Source organism: Montipora foliosa, chromosome 9, assembly GCF_036669935.1.
Source record: "Montipora foliosa isolate CH-2021 chromosome 9, ASM3666993v2, whole genome shotgun sequence".
Taxonomy (NCBI): Eukaryota; Metazoa; Cnidaria; class Anthozoa; order Scleractinia; family Acroporidae; genus Montipora; species Montipora foliosa.
In genome coordinates this window covers 18,414,105-18,434,560 of record NC_090877.1, presented here as the reverse complement: position 1 = coordinate 18,434,560, position 20,456 = coordinate 18,414,105, and the positions used below count along the sequence as shown (strand labels likewise).

General features: G+C 38.3%; 1 protein-coding gene across 1 annotated transcript in view; it reads right to left on the bottom strand.

Annotated features, from left to right (window-relative positions):
* LOC137970393 (uncharacterized) overlaps positions 1 to 19,422 on the bottom strand; it is a 31,144-nt gene extending 11,722 nt beyond the window's left edge. The window contains exons 1-5 of the mRNA XM_068816918.1: positions 19,304 to 19,422; positions 9,660 to 9,928; positions 6,685 to 6,799; positions 5,329 to 5,871; positions 534 to 797 (exon numbers count right to left, since the gene is read on the bottom strand). Coding sequence (XP_068673019.1) covers positions 534 to 797; positions 5,329 to 5,871; positions 6,685 to 6,799; positions 9,660 to 9,928; positions 19,304 to 19,394 — 1,282 coding nt within the window. The 5' untranslated portion in view covers positions 19,395 to 19,422. The remainder of the gene's footprint in view (positions 1 to 533; positions 798 to 5,328; positions 5,872 to 6,684; positions 6,800 to 9,659; positions 9,929 to 19,303) is intronic.
* Between the last annotated feature and the right edge of the window lie 1,034 nt (positions 19,423 to 20,456).

Here is a 20,456-nt window from a genome sequence, read left to right as displayed (position 1 = left end):
CAAAATAATATTTAGGTATGAGGCAGAGCGTCACATTTATTTTAAGGGTAAAGACATTGGCTGGTTAAAAATGGTGTTGTTTTGGTGACACTTTTATTTGTCTAAGAATGTGCTCCAGGAAAGATTGTTGCTTAATGTCGCATTTTAGTGGGTTGTGGTTTCTCTATTTCACATATGTAAGTATGAATGCAGTTGTTGAATTATATGAGGTAAGGTATTTATATTACGAATCTTGCAATAATTTCCTCAGGCGTAAAACTCCAGGAAATGAGTAAAAATTCGAAAAAAAAAAAACGTTAGCGCGAGAAATAATTGTCCCCATTTGAATAATATGCATAGACTAATCTTCTGTTACTTACTCAACCAAAATACGTCAGTCAATCCACCAAATATGTAGCTGCCAACTTCGATTATTGTAACAATAGGCCTCCAATTTCCATTGATACGAATATGCTCTTTGACTGATCGGACTAAGACTACAATAATGTGACACTACCCCTTTGAATAAAAATAAATAAACAAAGGATTCTTACCTCGAGGAGGGTTGGACCAAGATACGTCAGTGTATCCACCAAATATGTAGCTGCCAACTTCGATTATTGTAACAGTGGGACCCTTTCCATCACAGTTGCTGTGGAAGGTGGATGCTGCCCAGCCATCTGTCTTAGCGTGCCAACACTTCACAAACCTGCTGTGAGATGGGCTCTGTAGAACTGGAACTAAAAATGAATTCAACTTGAGGAGATACTTCCCTCTGACGTTGCAGTCAAGAATACTTGATGAGTTGAGGGCACCGGCTAAAAAGAAAGGTAAGTATGAACAATGTAATGCAATCACATGTTGCATACTTAATTTGAATGAAAAGGCAAATACAGTACAAATATAAACACGCATATAGAACGAATACAAAATAAAGAAAACAAAAAAAATGTGCTTAACACATATTTCAATTAATAGGAAAAAGCATAAAATATATAAAAGCAAAATAAAAAGCATATAGAAAGGAAATAAAATTAACGGCACAGAAATGTAATAGATTCGTTACACTATTAAGTTGTTTGAATATTAGGGCCGTTTATACGAGAGAAAATAAGCCGCGGCTTACTCTGGCCGCGGGCTTACATAAGACGCGAACACCCCGTATAAATGGTACCAAATCTACGTTCAATGCTTTCTGAAGCCGCGGCTTATCCTGGCTTTGGAGTTTGTACTCTTATAAATAGTTCCTTTCGCGTATTATGTACGCCGCGGCCAGAGTAAGCCGCGGCTTATTTTCCCTCGTATAAATGGCCCTATTGAGTTGAAGAGGAACATTGAACTGTGATTAAAATTTTTGATTTTATAAATTATTTTGTGACAGCGAGATACGAAACTACTTTGTGATTGTTCAAATTTAAATGCTAACATCTTAAAGAACAAAATATGTTTACAAATAAAGAAAAGAGATGCAAATTCCTGTTGAATTGATAATGATTAAGTGCTAATGAGATCAGGATTGCTTGGACCATTAACCTCAACGCTATTGATTTTCCGATATTATTAAAACTTGAAACTGTTCATAAACCTTGAACATATAAACTATGCCAAAAAAATTCAAAACAATGTAAATGTCACATTCTGGTAAAGCGCAACCTTTAACTCATGGAGTCGAAGGTCCTCGAACGAAAACGAAAATTCCTCAGTGTTAATTCCAGCCGCTCGTTAAGTGAACAAGCCCTTCGCCCTTCTGAGTACATAATCAGCGACCCCGTTCAGGTATACGTACACTCCGACGTGGAAGAAAATGGTGCTGTACAGAAATATTTTTGTTTGATGGATGAGTGAGACATTGCAAGAGAACCAGGCGGAGATTGAGCTGTTGAATCCTGAAGAAGACCTGTGGAATCTCAAACCCTTTGGACGGTACATAGGACGAGGCCATCTACTCGTCTCTTACGTGAGGGACAGGAGAGTGAAGACTTGAAAGACAACAAATTTGACACCGATACCGAAAAAGGGGAGAGCGATGCAAATGGCAAATAAACAGTGTTGAAAGTCTTCAAGCCCGGCTGCTTTCGAAACTATCAAATCTTCACTGATCAACAGCAAACAGTTTCAACTTGTATGAAGAGTTTTACTAGGTGATTCTGACTCAGTTAAAAGCTCATTGTAAGCACGTCTGACAGTTCTTATTCTTCTTGATAGCTGTGAGCAAATAAACGTAAAAAAGGTAAATAAATCCCCCTTTGAAAATGTTTTGGCGGACTCAAGTCAAAGTTTTATAAAACGTGACATTTGGCTGGACTTAAAGAAGAATAAGTCGGTAACTCTGAATGATGCTCAGAACCAGATAAAGTTGGATTTTTTTTTACTTTTTGCAACGAAACAGAATCAGATAGTTAGAATCGTCGGTTAGGGTTAGCATTACGCGTCAACATTGTCTGACCATAGCATTGCACCGGATGTGATCATTTGTTGTTAAACTCCTCATCAGTCAGTTCAAGAAGTTGAACGCTCATGGCCCTGAGAGGCGCTTTTCTCGCTTGCAACTACGATAACACGGGGTGTTAGCCCGCTTGGGTGGACACTTCAGTGATAAACAAAGGCATCATAAACGTCGTGGACAGTATTCACGCAGGTCTGAAGATGTATGTCATCTGTGAAGGCAATGTGAAACGCGGATTTGGTGTACTTCGGGCAGTTATTTCAACCACAGGCAACTTCTGTTCGGCATAGTTTTTCGCAGAAAATCCAAGCGTAGTTGGGACCTAATTTCTCCACGCCGGTGAAAAGGGCTGGACTTCCTGGAGAATGAGACTGTAACTTTGGTACTCAGAACCAGATGTACGTTGAATTTCAGAGACTCTTAGGATCGTCGGCTAGCATTACACAACCACCAAAGTACATTAACACTGTCTTACAAAATTATTGCACCGGATGTGTTCAGTGCTGCTGAAATCTCTTAAGTCTGTCTTAATCCCAGAGAGGCGTTAATTCAAGTCGTTTAACACTCATGGCCCTGAGGGGCGTTTTTCTTGCCTTCTTAGCCAGGATAACAATGGGTGTTTGCCCGCTGGCTTGGGTGGATAATTCTGTAAGAAACAACGACGTCATAAACTTCTTAGAAAGCATCCACTGAGAATGTCTGAGGATGTATTTTATCAGTGAAGGCATTCTGGAACGTGGATTTGACGTACTTCGGGAAATTATTCGAACCAATTGCAACTTCTGTGCACTGAACAGAGGTTTTCGCAGAACCCACTTCTCCACACCGGTCCAACTTTCTGCTTCACTACCCCAGTTAATGAAAATAAATGTTATTAAGGCATTTTCAGGTGTTTTTCAGTGTTGCTGGGAAACATTATCTGTTCCTTTTTCCCAGCAAGACACACAAGAAATTTCCCAGCCAGCTAGATAAAATTGGATGGTTTCCCAGCCAGCTGATCAAATTTTATTTCCCAGCCAGGAATTCCGCGCGCTTTCAAATCCCTCGATCCAAAACGACGGAACAAAAGCGACAAAAACGGGACAAAACAGGGTTTTTTCCCGCAAGCGCAATCACTCCGACCAGCCGTCGTATGTTTGTGACTACTCTCTGGCATTGTTTTTTTTTTTTTTTTTTTTTTTTTTTTTAGTCGTCCTCAGTCTTCAGAGTTTCTACAGCCAGCTCGGGTTGAAATGCTAGAAAAAGTCAGTAATTCCCAGGCAAAACCTCTATCAATAACAAAATTTCCCAGCCAGCTCATCGAAACGCCTGTATTTTTGCCAGCCAGCAACATTCCTCTGGGGAACAGATAATGTGAGGAACAGATTCGTTGGGTGAGGTAGACCTCATACATGGCTCAGATTTCTGGACGATATTTTCGTTATTTGGACTGAAGGTTCAGATAAACTGAAAGTATTTGTCGATTATCTCAATAACCTTCATCCCACCATTAAATTCACTTGTTCGCATTCCCTCACAAATATTTCATTCCTTGATGTGATGGTCTCACTCAAGGATGGTCTCATAGAAACCGACCTTTACACTAAACCCACTGACAAACATCAATATTTACTCATCTCCTCATGCCACCCCACCCACACTAAACGTTCCATTCCATATAGCCTTGCACTTCGCCTTCGACGCATATGCTCCGACAATGACACTTACAAACAGCGCTGTAAGGAACTTATGGACTACCTCGTCAACCGAGGTTACGAACTTAATTTCCTTAAAACCCAGATACGACGTGCTTCTGACATTTCCCGGAACGACGCTCTTAAACCCAAACCTAAACAACAGACAGATACTGTTCCGTTCGTCATTACCTATAACCCCGCTTTACCTAACATATCCCGTATAATTCACAAACACTCTAACGTGCTTTATTCATCTGGTCGCTGTAAAAATGTTTTTACTAATCTCCCTTTAGTAGCCTACCGGCGTTGTAAAAACATTAGTGGCATTCTAGTTAGAGCTAAATTGCCGGAACCTACTTACACCGACCAATCTGGGTCTCCATCCGGCTCGTTTCGGTGCAATAAAACTAGTTGCACCGCCTGTCCTTTTATTGAGGATGGCCGTAATCAATATACTTTTTATAGTACTGGACAAACCACATATTACTTGTGAAACCCCTAATGTAATTTACATGATTCAGTGCACTAAATGTAACCTTCAGTACATCGGAGAGACCAAACGTCGTCTTAAAGACCGCTTTAATGAACATAGGCGACCTATTATAAGCCCCTTTTGTAGTTATACCCCCACTGCGGTTTCACGACACTTCCTGACCAGTGGTCACGCGGAGGATCACATGATCCTTATACCGCTCGAACAACTATACACTAGTCGTGACTTCATCAGAAAGGCTCGTGAGGCATTCCTCATACACAGAGGAAAAACACTGGAGCCTGCAGGCCTTAACAGAAGAGATGAAATGTAATTTAGTTTAGCTACCTTTTAATTTTCTTTTGCTTTTTTCATCTTGTTATCATGTATTATTCTCTCTCCTCTTTTTTATGCATTTCCGTTTTTATAACACATCACGTAGCATTTTTATGTCATTTAAGGTAAATATAAAGATCTTGTTACTAGCATTTATCCATTCAATAAACCTGAAGAAGGCTGGTGTTGGCCAGCCGAAATATTGCAACAACGCCTATGTTCACGTTGTCTTGACCAACCTTTGCAGGATATTTTCTATTTTAAAGTTTTTTATGGTGTGGTCACGATCTATTTTGATCCAACGTAGAGCAAGTTTTGATCGTACACGGTTTTTGCAGTGGTTTAATCCTTAAAAACTTAATTTTATGTTGCCATGATATTTTCATTTAGATGTAACATAACTTTTAAAATCAACTCACCAGTTACTTCCAAACTTGTCACAGTTTCTATTTCTTGAATCAGACTGGCACTTGTAATTACGCAAGAGTAATTTCCTGTGTCATTCAGTGTTAGATTTGTAAGAACTAACGCACCATTTATCTGCAGTCTCCGCCCAACTGGTATCTGACCTCCTCGTTTTCTCCAGATGACGGTTGGTTTAGGATCACCAGTAGCGCTGCAATTCAGCGTCATATTGGAGCCCAAAATCCCAACAATCTTGGAGGGGGGTCTTACAGTGAACTGTAGAGGAGAAACCACCACCAGCGACGTTTTTTTCTCAACGCTCCCCAAAATATTTTTTGCTGAACAAATGTAAAAACCCGAGTCTTCTTTACGAACTTGTAAAATTTGCATCAAGCTGTCGTTGTACCACACCCTCCAACTCTTGGATAACTGAACGGTTGCGTTTTTCCAAATAACCTTTGGTGGAGGTTGGCCAGTTACGTTACAGGTTGCAAAGGTGACATTGCTTCCTTCAATCGCGTAATGGGGTCCCGGATTGAGTGACACACGAGGGTGAACTGAAACAAAGAAAATGACCGACCCTTTAGTGTTTTTTTACAGCAGAGAAATCAAGTCGTCAATAAGAGAATTAAAAAGTGGAATCACGTTTCGTTTAATCTAAAAGTGTCTGGTGTTAATCCTCCCTATTTTCTTCCTGTTTCCTTTTCTTAGGAAAAATTATTATGACCATCCCTTTTCTATCACAAAAAAATAATAATAATAATAAATTGAAAAAAGCTAAAGTAGGGAGCAGCACTCTGCGAACTGTATTATTTTGCAAAGCTCGTTTATTCTCCGACGCGTCTCGTCTAGCTAACGTAGATTTCTTCGGGGAGATTTACAATAATTCATCAAACGTCTGCATTTAAGCCATAGCTGATGGCAAAACAACATTAAGGTTTGACCGGATTTTCGAAAGGGAACAGGCGCAGCTGTGAAATATAAGGGCAAGGCGTGAGACACAATGTTTTGGGGTCACAATTTGTTCAATTTTTTTAATTTTTTTTTTTTAATTGGGTCCACGCTGTTAGCTAATAATAATTTAGGAAATTCACCATTTTGGATACACTTCTCTTATTTGGATTGTCTTTTACCGAAAGCGGTTCTGTGCGGGGAAATTAGGCAAAGGATAAATTAGATCAAAGATCTGACCTTTCTGGGTATAAGGAATTTCTATCGAAGTCCCTTTAGAAGTCACAAGCTGTGTTTTTATCATCTACTCAAAGTCCACTCTGTTTAAACATATTTTGTATCCTCTCGACTGTGTCTAATCTACCCTACCTCCCATAACAACGAACAGCAAATAGAAGCAAAAAGTTTCTCATGTCTACCTTTTTCACAGTGTTCTCCTGTAGATCCTGGCAAACAATCACATACGTACTTCTTGTCGGTATAACCCATAAAACACTTTCCGCCGTTGAGGCAAAGACTACTGTTGCAAGGATTCTGAGGGAGAAAATATGGAAAAGTAAATACGGACGAAGCAAATCGATACGTCTACCCACCACATAACCTTGTCTATTCCTATTTGGGGAAACCAAATGGACTGGTTTACCTAAATGGTAGAAATGCTCCCGAGGGGAAGGGAGATTTTTAATTATGCGTGCGGTAATTTAACGACGGTTCGTGCGTGAAATAGAACTTTTCGTGGTTTCTGACGCCCTATTGGTTGGGGAAGCAAACACGGCTGAGATTAGTGTAACAGTGAATGTATGGGAATTTTGCCAAATTAGAACTATTATAAATCCTTTAAGGTCTGACGATTGTAAATAGCCAGAATACTTCTCAAAAATCACTTCTTTTGAAAATATTCTCGTGAAGTATGATGATTAGTATCAAGCTATAACGACCGTAAACGAAATTTGTAAATTCACATAAATCCTTGTAAAGAAAATTAGGCAAATTCTCTCGAAATTTGAAGCGACATGAAAAGATTTGTAACATCCAGTTTTCAAACAATGTGCCTTGTGCAACGATCTAATTTTCCGTTGAGTGAATGATGTTAATAAAACGACCAAAAATATTTAAAACTTTTGAAATCCTGCCTCTTTGCGGCGGAGTTATAGAGGTTTGAATTCGGCCAAAATCTCATACAGTCACTGCTGCGTTTGGCCCCGAATCAAGATGGCGTCAGAAACCGTGAAAAGGTCTATTGAAGGGAGTTTTTTTTAAAACGCCTTACAAAACGTGGACCCCCAAACTGGACCTCTCTCGAGAAAATAAATAAAACAAGCGTGTAATTCTTGAGATGGTTTTAATAAGCGCCAAGAACTATGATTCATGTGTCTGATTGAAACTATATACTCTGCCCTTGAGAAGACTCCGAATCGTAAGTAAGTGCGATCTGTTTGTTTGTTTGTTTTTTTCTTAACATGGCGCCTTAAGTGAGGCAAAGGTTTTATTCATTTTGTGAAGCTACTCTTAGTCTTTCTCATCGTAGCTGATTTAATCATGCAGGAAGATAAAGATTTTTTTGTTGTTGTTGTTTTTTTTGTTTAACACAAATATACAGAACGACAAGAATAACATGAAGTACCCATAATGGTGTTTACAGACGCAAGATTACAATCTGCAGATTACGTCGCTTCTCTGCGTGGTGTATATGTTACAATGCTTATGGAAGAGAAAGAGAACAGAGATAGAACAAATAAAAAATAAAGAAACTCCTTAGAGAAGAAAAGCCCACTTTCGAAAAACATTGTTAGGGAATTTTTAGCAGTAGCAATCTCTTTTAGAATGACAAGTCTTTGATGCAGCTGCAAAGGAAAAGTCCGGAAACAAAGCTCATCCCCCACCAGCGCAAAAAAATATACTATTTTGCTGCAAGAATACAGCAATTTAGTGCCTGCCCATTAGTCGACCTAACGTAGCAACCGCATACGACTTTACTTGAATTTAACAAGATCTGTTCTTGTGTTTTTTCATACCACCAAATTTGAAACTGAATCCAGAAGGAGGCCGTTTTGTTGCAATAGACTAAGAGGGGGCTTAATGTTTGCTTCTCGCTTTTGCAAAAGGTGCAGCGGCGATCTGTTTGCTTTAAAAAGGTAAGTTGGTAAAATTAATCATGTTTCTCATCCTTTCTGAGGACACTATACAACGTATATAGTCAGTCCCCTAAGACGACATGTGGTTACTAGAGTAAAATATCAAACCCAGAAAGATTGAAGGAAAAAAGGCAATAGAGTAACATTGGCATAGATCATAGAGCATGTTGATCATTTCCGAGTTCACTTCAACTTCTTTTTGAAGTGCAAAGTGCTGTGGTTATTAATTCTACTTTTCGTGCTACTAAAATACTATTTCACGAAGCTGCGATGAAGTTTATATAAACGGATAAAGAAACGAAAATGAACCAGAAGACAAAAAACAGAGAGGCTGCAAACTTTAATGTTCTAATTCCCTGTTAGCAGACGTCTCTTTTCTTTTAGCGTTGCGTCATCCCAGTGAACGCAAAAGAAAACAGAGACCTCTGCTAGCAGGACCGGGAACTGTTCTAATCCTCTGTGTACCAAGATCTTACCGCGCACCTTAATTCCTCCATTCGCGCATAACCACAGTTTCTTGCGTTTCGAAGAAAAATGTGTTCTTCTCCCGATTAGAGAGCTGCCTCGTTCTTTCGCTTAAGGCTCACTCGCTGCGGTAGCAATAAGGGAGGGACCACCAGAAACAGTGCCGGCATGGTCATTAAACCATTCTGTTGTAAAGTGAGAGTCAGTGGCTATAGGTAAGCTATGTCATGCTATTTTTGGTATCTGTAACATATTAAGAGATGTCACTAAACCAGATTAATTTTCTACTCAGGAGTCATGGTATTGCATTTCGACCACGCACTGACTTTCTTTATTGCAACTTAAAAATTCCGGTTTCCTTAACTTGCAATTGAAGACAGGAACAAAAATTTACCACGAAAGTTCTGACAAACTGATGATTTCATATGAAAAATATGAAATTAACGACTGTTTCGACCATTAGCTTTGCAATTTTGGCGAGTAAACAGAAAAAAAAATCCCGTGTTGCTTTGGTATTGTCAGAGTTATAAAATCACTCAAAATGTTGATTGAAATGCTTAAAGGATTCCTAATTGCAAGTAGATCTTAGCTAGCTTAGTTGTCGTGTAAAGAACTTGTGCTCTAAGCTGGAAAAGTCGGAATAAGCACGCAAAATGTTGACATGTGCATGTAAAACTGAGGAATACCTTTACGACAAAAGATAAAAAAGAGCTGACGTCGATGGTTACCACTGTCGAAAGGGTTAAATATTTACCCAACATCGTTAAACTCGTTTAATCTTAACATTTTCATACCTCAGTGAATCTGTATTTCCACCTGGAACTTGACTTAACATCTTTTGAGTGCTGGTTATGGTCTGAATCACTTAGCTCACAGATAGTTTTGTCCTCCATTGTTGGGCCAATGTTGATGGAAACACATTTGCGATCCATGACGCATTCTTGTTCACAGGATGTAGCGTATTCGTCGATGGTGAAAGTCCTAAAAACGTGACCTTTTAAGCGGTGACCTTCCCATGGTGGAAAAAACTTCACAGATCGTTTGCAGTCACTGTGAGTAAGATCTACAAACCAATAGTAAAAGTGACATAATTGGAAGATGAAGTTAAAACAAGTTTTTGGGCCAAAACTTATTTTCTGCGCAGTTTTCTTTTTTATTTGTCTTTCTTCCCTTGAACACTGAATCCAGGTGGTTACAGAAAAAAAAAAACCTTCATCCCCTCTTCAATCGTTTGCGGGCAATTACGTTTACATTTTATTGAATATTTTCAATTAAACTTAGAAATTGCTATTATTGATAAACAAACGCATTGAAAGTTGTCCACTCCGTCTACACAATAATGAGTCCCGTTTCCTTGAGAAGAAGAAGAAAAAGAAGAAGAAGAAGAAGAAGAAGAAGAAGAAAAAGAAGAAGAAGAAGAAGAAGAAGAAGAAGAAGCATATTTCGAGTTTTTCTTTGTTAAATAGAATGTTGATTGCTTGAAAGTCTTACTAAATTGATGAACGTTTTTCGTTTACTAGAATTAATTAAGATCATCATTCTATGACCTTTTTTTTCTTAGTAGGAGTAGCATTGACTTGTAAAGCGAAAGTATCTATGTACATAGAGTTAACTGAATGGAGTGTATTGTGAAGTGCTAGATTTCTATCCCATACGAACCAAGTGAGCGTTAGCCCTACAGATGGAAATGGGCCCACACAAGGACAGAGAAAAACTCTTACAGGGTGGGAATTCAACCAACGACCTTCGGGTTAGATCTCCGCCGCTCTACCGACTGAGCTACAAGGTCAGACGGGAGCAGGCCGTGGAAACTGAAGATGTTAAAGTCACGGCAATGAACATGTACAAGTACAAGGAAAGGTTACGTTTCTACAAACGTTGGCCGTGTAGCACTTATATTTTAAACAGAGTTAACTGAATGGAGTGTATTGTGAAGTGCTAGATTTCTATCCCATATGAACCATGTGAGCGTTAGCTACACTAAGATGTCACGAAAAAGGTGCTATGATGATCAATTATTCACAAGCCAGAAATTTTTCATGCAGATCTTATCTTGAAAAACATTGGCACCCGAAGCCGGAAAAGTACATACATACATACATACACGTTTATTGCGCTCCCTGAAAAGGGCTTTTCAGCAGCAATGTCAAGAGGCCGCAGCCAGGATGAAAACTGCAGTTCAGGTGGTCTAAAAAATGTTTCTTTTGACATTCTTAGCCAGAGAACGTTTTTCGGCCGTTTTTGAGATTATTTAGAATGCAACAAACCTAACAGACGACTGAAGACTACTGTGTGTCATTTGGATTGAGCAATGATCACGCATGAATACAGGAAGTCTTGTTTTGAGATTTCTTTACAGTGGTTAAAGCGTTGTTTTTGCATTATAAGACAGGCATATCATTCAATTTGACAACCCTCATAATTTGCTTCCTCAATTTTAACTTTTGGTGTTCTGTGCTAACAATACGAACGGAAGAGAATTAGTTTTATCATATCTTTTGGATAGAACATCAGAACGCTGTGATTGTTTTTGCCCTCACTGCCTCACTCTCAAGCTGAATATTTGATATTTCGAAAATGGCCTGTTTCAAAGTTTGCTCTTGTTGCTTCATTTAAAGGCCTAGTTATGTAATAATATGATATGTATGTTAATTACCTCATTTTCTCGGTTCGTACTCTTAATTACAGCTCCTTGCATTTCCAAGTTCATTGCTTTTCTTTCGGGCTATAAATTATACGCGGACACTAATTTACATTGCAGCCCTCAGGTTTGGTTGGTTAAATGTATATTGCGACAGCAAAAGGCCAGAAGAGTATTCCACGACTAAATAACAAGAAACATTGTAGAAGAGGAATATAAACTAAAATAAACGGCAAACGTGAAATTAAAAGTTTGCAAAAATGGAAAGTACAACTTTCGTTTATATTCGTGCTAGCGCTGCTTTTTAATTTATGACAACAAAATATGAACGTATACCTTGTCTTCTTGTCCGACGTACGTGTCAAAAGAGTATTTTAAAATGTGCAGGTGCATTAACTTTTATAGCATATGTTGTTCAGTGTAGGACTACTGGTGACACTTGGAATTGCATGGAATGTGGTTAAAATTCACGGTTGTTATGAACTTTTCACAGAAAAGCTAGTCATTTCTCACTCTCAAGTTTCAAAGAATTTATTGTTTTAGTTTGAAGTGCGTTTACGTTTTATATTTCATATTCAATGTAAACCAGCCAATGTTGTGTCAGTTCCACTTTCGTCAGATGGGCGAGGTAAACCATGAGATAACACTAACGGTAGCCTTGGTCAATTGGAAAACCTTAGACTGACACATTTCTTTAAGTAAAAGATAAATATCGCGAACGGAGGTATTAATCCATATACATCCCGAGGGCCGACGTTCGAGGTATTTATCTGACTTATTTCATGGTTTTTCATGATTTTATTCCTGATGGGTCTATAAATTGTAAAAGACACAAATCTGTCTTAATATCGTAAAAATTAAACTGAATTTTCTGCCGCTGTTGTGCCACCCATACTACTGTGATAAATAATTAAGATCTTTTGTTCGGGGGAACAAGTACTGGCTAATTGGGAGACTCACACCTTCGTGCGATCGAAACGAAGACAATGGAGTTGACATAACGGTGTGATTTTCACAGGGTTTTGAAAAATAGACTTTTGACAAAGTTCATAGCATAAAGACGTGATTTTCACATGTTTTTGAGAAACAACAACAGACTTTGAATCATTTATGGCTTCCTCAAGGGACTTAACTTTTATTTTCGTTTCTTTAGTTGTTTTGATTCTTGTAAGGAAAACTAACAATGAAAATTCATTTGCATTCATTCCTTTTTGGGTTTCTTTCAATAAATAAGGTTCCTCATTCGGGGGATTTGTCTGTATAAGGCCCTCGCTGGAGGGATTTATCTGTATAAATCCATTTTAATTTAATTTATCAGCCCCGCTCTTCCTTACCACTTTATCAATTAAACCGTCCCCGGACTTTCAGTCTGTTAAATGTTTATTAGGTGTGTAAGTTAAAGTTGTTGAATGACAAAAGAAAATGTGCCCACCATGAAATAATTAACAATTATTCCATAAGCGCGCGTTGGATATGAGATGGTAAATAGCCAACGAGGCGCGCAGCGCCGAGTTGGCTATAACCAGTCTCATATCCAACAAGCGCGAATGGAATAATTGTTTTATTAAATTCCTTCAACTCCAAAAATTTGGAAGTACGAAATACGAGCTGAAAAAGCGAGCAAATCCGAGCGAAATCGAAAAAAACTTGATGAGAACTGATGCGATGTTGTGTAATACCTTGTTGTCAGACAGACGCAGGCTCATCACAAAAACATTTCTTGCCTTTTCGCGTACTTCTAAACGTCGGAATTGATCCAAACTTTCCACACAAAAAAAGTTTTTTTTCTCCTTTTTGGCTTTATTCAAAGAGTAATTTCGCATTCCGGCAAAAACATTTTTAGTTTAGCAAAGCTTAACGCAATCATTTACCATATAAGGTCAAACCAAGGTATATGAGCTGATAACCGAGATTGAGTGAACCAATCAGAGCACGCGAAATGCATTATCCGAGGTTGAGAATTTAATAATTAATGTTATTCATCAGTGTTTAAGCTGATCAAAAATTGAAAAGCAGTATTCAATCAAACCTTAGACAAGGAAATTCTGCTATTACTCCTGCATAAGCTCTCACTGTGTTTTTAAAAATCTGCAAGCAATTCCTTCCAGGAAAAAGGGGCCGAGGAACTTGATATAAAACTATTTCTAGAGGGCATTAAAATGAAGGATGTTTGCGTCATTTTCAAGGGTACTTGCTACGAAAATGTCAGCGTTGTCTGCTGGTCAACTCATAGAGTGCAGTTTAAGGATAAAAAGTTTGTATTGCAAAACATTTTGCAAATTGGAAACAGTAACTGTCCATTGAATGTTTAGCCGTTTTTCTCACGCTACGTTAGATAATTGGTAAAAGCTGTTTTTTTTTTTTTTTTTTTTTTTCGTAAACCGTTTAACTTCGAGCAGTATCCCATCCGTCTCCCACAAAAATAAAGAAAAAAACAAGAAAAACCTTTTTAAAAGGAAACGAAATTTAAAAACAGATAGCGAAAACCTAAAATTTATGATATCTGAAAGGGTTTGACCCTTGCACAGTGTAACTCGGAGAAAAATGCCACAGGTTTCATTTGAAGATGCATCAGGGGGTATTTAAGATGAATAGAGTTGCAAGAGAAAAAAATTGAAGCCTACAAGATATAAAGAATGCGTTTCTACATTTCAGTGATTTGGTTGGCTTTTTTGTAGATGTTTTAATTTCAACAGAATAGTTCAATTCTGTCGTCTCCCAACACAATTTCAGTTTTACTGATAGCGATCCTCATTAATCATTTACTGGGAACAACCTTTACAGTTTCCTAAACTGTTTAGCAATTTTTTTAGAACAGCTTTACATCTTGCCTTCACTGAAGTTACGTGAGACCTCATGACAAAAATTCCCTAAACTTGCACTCCAAAGGAAGTAGGCCAAAGGAAATAGACCTTTGCCAACATTTGATTGTACATGTGCCGTGAAATTCTTATTAATGCGCTGAAACTAATTTTTTTGTTTCTCCTTAAGCAAAAGATAAAACGTATGGTTTTGGATCGTTTAACTGAGGCGGGAAAAAAGGAACTTTTTCGACAGCGCTTGATTGAAATTTGGCAATAGTCGCCATGCACACTTTCAAATGATGGAGAAGTTGATGAATTACTCTGATGCAATATTCAATAGCTTGGGGACAGTCCGATTAATTCACGAGTGTGTATTTGATTTCTTCTGAACATTGTATACACATTTTTCAGCATCTATAAATCTGATAATTTATAGCTCTTTTGCGCAATCACAAACTTCTTTCGCATATTACTCAAGAGAGAATTTTGATTTCGTTTTGGTATTTTTTGAACCCCTAAAAAACTAATGGGCAGTTCATTACTTGCATTGAAATTATGTCCGAGCCGTATCGCTTATGGAACGGAACAGTAACTCGGGAACCTTTACAGAGGTAGAATATACGCTTCGATAAAATTTTTGCCATAAAACCGTAGTACCGGCCCCGAAAGGAATAGCGTTTAATTCCAGAGGCAGGAAAGATTTGGTCATTACTTGGTGCACTGTCTTTTTTTGTAAATTGTATAGGGCGTCAATGTCGTCCCACAAGAACTTTGGTTGATTTTCTGCTATTAAAATTATCTTAAATAGTTAGGCTTTGCTTCAAGTAATCGACGAGATGCATTGTAAAGGAACTTTTGGTAAAGTTTAAAATGACAGTGGGACTTGATGTTAGTTCACACCCGATGTGAAGAAACCCCTTACAATGCAAGTCTTGGCTTCAGTTTTATAATCTTCCTTTGGCAAGACTTTGGTAACTTATGGTTTCTGATAGTCAAAGTAAATTTCCAGTTTGGTCTTATATATGAGCCAAAGAAATTGTATGTTATTTTTAAGGTGTAAACTGTGAGACAAAGAGAACTCGAACTGAACCTGGATCGACCAAGCCAATGAAAAGGAAAAAAAAAACAGAAAACCAAATCGAGACCGCTCGCGAATCGGTGCAATTTCGCATATTCATCGGTCAAGGAATGTTTCACCACCTTTTCTATCTTTACTTAAGTTAGAGACCAAACTAAATTTTTCTAACCTAGAACAGCGTACGTCTTGTTTTTAACACAAGCCAACCAAAGCCAAAAGAGAATGGCCAAGCCATGAACGGAAAAGTAACATCCTCTCATGTTTGAAGCAGAGCAAGGAGTGATACGATTTTCTGTCGTCTCGTTTCAACAGAGCCTGAGGGTTTGTTTTCCAAATTAAAGGCCTTTATTGCAGTGATCAATTATTTAGTAGCAACATATCGAAGATGTCTGCATGCAGTATTAACTTTTGTTTTGAATCAAGATAATTAAAACGACTGAGAAATTTCATTAGCATTCAATGGGAAAACCATCCTGCGAGCAGACCCTCTCTAAACCTCACCAAAGGGCGAGCAAGAGAGGCTCTGCAGAAATCATGTCGAGTCTTTTAATGGTGCGTTCGATTGACCCTATTCCGGAATAAGAATACGCGGAGTGATGATTCAAAACGGTATGTCCCGGCGTTTTGAAGCAGCAAAAATAATAAAGAGATGTTTAAAATAGCATGTTAGCTTGTGTTTGACAATTTTCATTTGAATCTCCGTACAAACGAAGTATTCCATGTATTCCTATCTGTAATCGAACGCACCCTAAAGGTGCTGTTACACTATGAAATGTTTCGTGCAACCTGTCTCGCAATATGTTGGCGACATTGTGGCGGGACACCCCTGAAACGGCCAAAATCGTTGCGAGACAAGTTGCACGAAAAGTAGAACTTAATTCTATTTTCGGCAACGACTCTTGCAACTTGTCTCGCAACGATTTTAGCCTTTGCAGGGTATGTTACACAGTGAAATGTTTCGAGCAACTTAATTGTCCCGCCGCAATGTCGCCAAAACATTGCGAGACAAGTTGCACGAAACATTTCACATTGTAACAGCGCCTCAAGTCTCCGCAGCCCAAGTTTCTGGGCTGGTAACTCTGGTCAAACCGGCTTAGGCAGCCTGCGCATCATACTTTGACAAGGCAACGGTCATAATTGAGCCTTCAGTACGAACACCAATATGGCGTCTAGAGGCGCCATCGAGACAAAAAAAATAGGAAACAAGAAAAACAGGGAACAGTTTCGTTAACTCATTTTCGGCCTGTTGAAAACATGGGTCCTAAAAGATCCATAAAGGTAATTAACTTTTCTGAACTTATGTATTTTTCTAACACAGTGGCTTACATTATCTCATTGCAAAGGTTATAAAACAGGCTTTTCAATAAAAAAAAGCATGAAAAACAATGACTTTTCAGAAAAATAACCGTAAGCAATACAATACAATACTTTATTGAAACTTCCCAAGGGGGTTTTTCAGTGACAATTAACATAATTAACATAAAAACTGTACATAGATAAATTTTTAAAGGTAAAAACAGGTGACGGAGTAGCTCATCGTAAAAAAATCTTTTAGAAGATACTTTCTTAAATTACGTTTAAAACTATTCAAACACTAGCTAAGCTTAATTTTAGATGGTAGATTATTCCACATCTTAACAATTCTATAAGAAAAGGATCTCTGCCATGTTTTAGTTTTAAATAATGGAATATTCAATAGCTGCGAACCTCTAAACGCCCGCCCACTTACACTACCTCTAAAAATAAATTTATTACTAAGTATTCTGGGGCCATTCCAGTCATACAGTTAAACACGAAGATGCACTATAAGAGGGGGCGCTTCACGCACTGCCTTTGTTCGAATTCATTCAAGCACGACTGATTAATTATCCAAGATGGTGATCAACAAACAGCAACACAGAGACGGAAGCCTGAAAAGATATTTCCAGCGCGAAAAAAAAGGGACTGGGAATTTGAAAAAAGAACAACAGATTACATTTTATGGCATATTACAGATACATTGCCATAAGGGGCTTTTTTATTGAATAAATTATCACAGAGCTCTCGGTTGCGTCCACGGTTGATTGATGAATCATTTGCATGTGCCTAAGGCACATTTTCATTTTTAAGGGTACTTGCTACGGAAATGTCAGCGTTGTCTGCTGGTCAACTCATAGAGTGCAGTTTGAGGATAAAAAGTTTGTATTGAAAAATATTTTGTAAATTGGAAACATTAACTGTCCATTGTATGTTTGGCTGTTTTTTTTTTTTTTTTTTTTTTTTTTTTTTTTCATTAACCGTTTAACTTCGAGCAGTATCCCATCCGTCTCCCAAAAAAAAGAAAGAAAAAAACAAGAAAATACTTTTTAAAAGGAAACGAAATTTGAAAACAGATAGCGAAAACCTGAAATTTATCATATCTGAAAGGGTTTCACCCTTGCACAGTGTAACTCGGAGAAAAACGCCACAGGTTTCATTTGAAGATACATCAGGGGGTATTTAAGATGAATAGAGTTGCAAGCGCGAAAACTGAAGCCTACAAGTTATAAAGAATGCATTTCTATATTTCAGTGATTTGGTTGGCTTTTTTGTAGTTGTCTTAATTTCAACAGAATGCTTCAATTCTGTCGTCTCCCAACACAATTTCAGTTTTACTGATAGCGATCCTCATTAATCATTTACTGGGAACAACCTTTACAGTTTCCTAAGCTGTTTAGCAATTCTTTAGAACAGCTTTACATCTTGCCTTCACTGAAGTTACGTGAGACCCCATGACAAAAAATCCCCGTAAACTTGCACTCCAAAGGAAGTAGGCCAAAGGAAATAGACCTTTGCCAACATTTGATTGTACATGTGCCGTGAAATTCTTATTAATGCGCTGAAACTAGTTTTTTTGTTTCTCCTTAAGCAAAAGATAAAACGTATGGTTTTGGATCGTTTAACTGAGGCGGGAAAAAAGGAACTTTTTCGACAGCGCTTGATTGAAATTTGGCAGTAGCCGCCATGCACACTTTAAAATGATGGAGAAGTTGATGAATTACTCTGATGCAATATTCAATAGCTTGGAGACAGTCCGATTAATTCACGAGTGTGTATTTGATTTCTTCTGAACATTGTATACACATTTTTCAGCATCTATAAATCTGATAATTTATAGCTCTTTTGCGCAATCACAAATAACTTCTTTCACATATTACTCAAGAGAGAAATTTGATTTCGTTTTGGTATTTTTTGAACCCCTAAAAAACTAATGGGCGGTTCATTACTTGCATTGAAATTATGTCCGAGCCGTATCGCTTTTGGAACGGAACAGTAACTCGGGAACCTTTACCTACCTAGAATATACGCTTCCATGAAATTTTTGCCATAAAACGTAGTACCGGCCCCGAAAGGAATAGCGTTTAATTCCAGAGGCAGAAAAAGATTTGGTTATTTCTTCGTGCACTGTCTTTTGTCACTGGCGTCAATGTCGTCCCACAAGAACTTTGGTTAAAATTATCTTAAATAGTTCAGCTTTGCTTCAAGTGATCGACGAGATGCATTGTATAGGGACTTGTGGTAAAGTTTAAAATGACAGTGGGACTTGATGTTAGTTCACACCCGAGGTGAGGAAACCCCTTACAATGCAAGTTTTAGCTTCAGTTTTATAATCTTTCTTTAGCGAGACTTCCTGGTAACTTATGGTTTCTAATAGTCAAAGTAACATGTTACATATGAGCCAAAGAACTTATATGTTATTTTTAAGTTGTAAACTGTGAGACAAAGAGAACTCCAACTGAACCTGGATCGACCAAGCCAATGAAAAGGAAAAAAAACAGAAAACCAAATCGAGACCGCTCGCGAATCGGTGCAATTTCGCATATTCTTCGGTCAAGGAATGTCTCACAACCTTTTCTATCTTTACTTAAGTTAGAGACCAAACTAAATTTTTCTAACCTCGAACAGCGTACGTCTTGTTTTTAACACAAGCCAACCAAAGCCAAAAGAGAATGGCCAAGCCATGGACGGAAAAGTCACATCCTCTCATGTTTGAAGCAGGGCGAGGAGTGATACGATTTTTTGTCGTCTCGTGTCAACAGAGCCTGAGGGTTTGTTTTCCAAATTAAAGGCCTTTATTGCAGTGATCAATTATTTATTAACAACATATCTAAGATGTCTGCACGCAGTATTAACTTTTGTTTTGAATCAAGATAATTAAAACGACTGAGAAATTTCAAGAGCATTCAATGGGAAAACCATCCTGCGAGCAGATCCTCTCTAAACCTCACCAGAGGGCGAGCAAGAGAGGCTCTGCAGAAATCATGTCGAGTCTTTTAATGGTGCGTTCGATTGGCCCTATTCCGGAATAAGAATACGTGGAGTGATGATTCAAAACGGTATGTCCCGGCGTTTTGAAGCAGCAAAAATAATAAAGATATGTTTAAAATAGCATTTTAGCTTGTGTTTGACAATTTTCATTTGAATCTCCGTACAAGCGAAGTATTCCATGTATTCCTATCCGTAATCGAACGCGCCCTAAAGGCGCTGTTACACTGTGAAATGTTTCGTGCAACTTGTCTCGCAATATGTTGGCGACATTGTGGCGGGACACCCCTGAAACGGCCAAAATCGTTGCGAGACAAGTTGCACTAAAAGTAGTACTTAATTCTATTTTCGGCAACGACTCTTGCAACTTGTCTCGCAACGATTTTAGCCGTTGCAGGGTATGTTACTCAGTGAAATGTTTCGAGCAACTTAATTGTCCCGCCACAATGTCGCCAAAACATAGCGAGACAAGTTGCACGAAACATTTCACAGTGTAACGGCGCCTCAAGTCTCCGCAGCCCAAATTTCTGGGCTGGTAACTCTGGTCAAACCGGCTTAGGCAGCCTGCGCATCATACTTTGACAAGGCAACGGTCAAAATTGGTGTTCAGTACGAACACCAATATGGCGTCTAGAAGTGCCATCGAGACAAAAAAAAGTTGGAAACAAGAAAAACAGGGAACAGTTTCCTTAAATCATTTTCGGCCTGTTGAAGACATGGGTCCTAAAAGATCCATAAAGGTAATTAACTTTTCTGAACTTATGTATTTTTCTAACACAGTGGC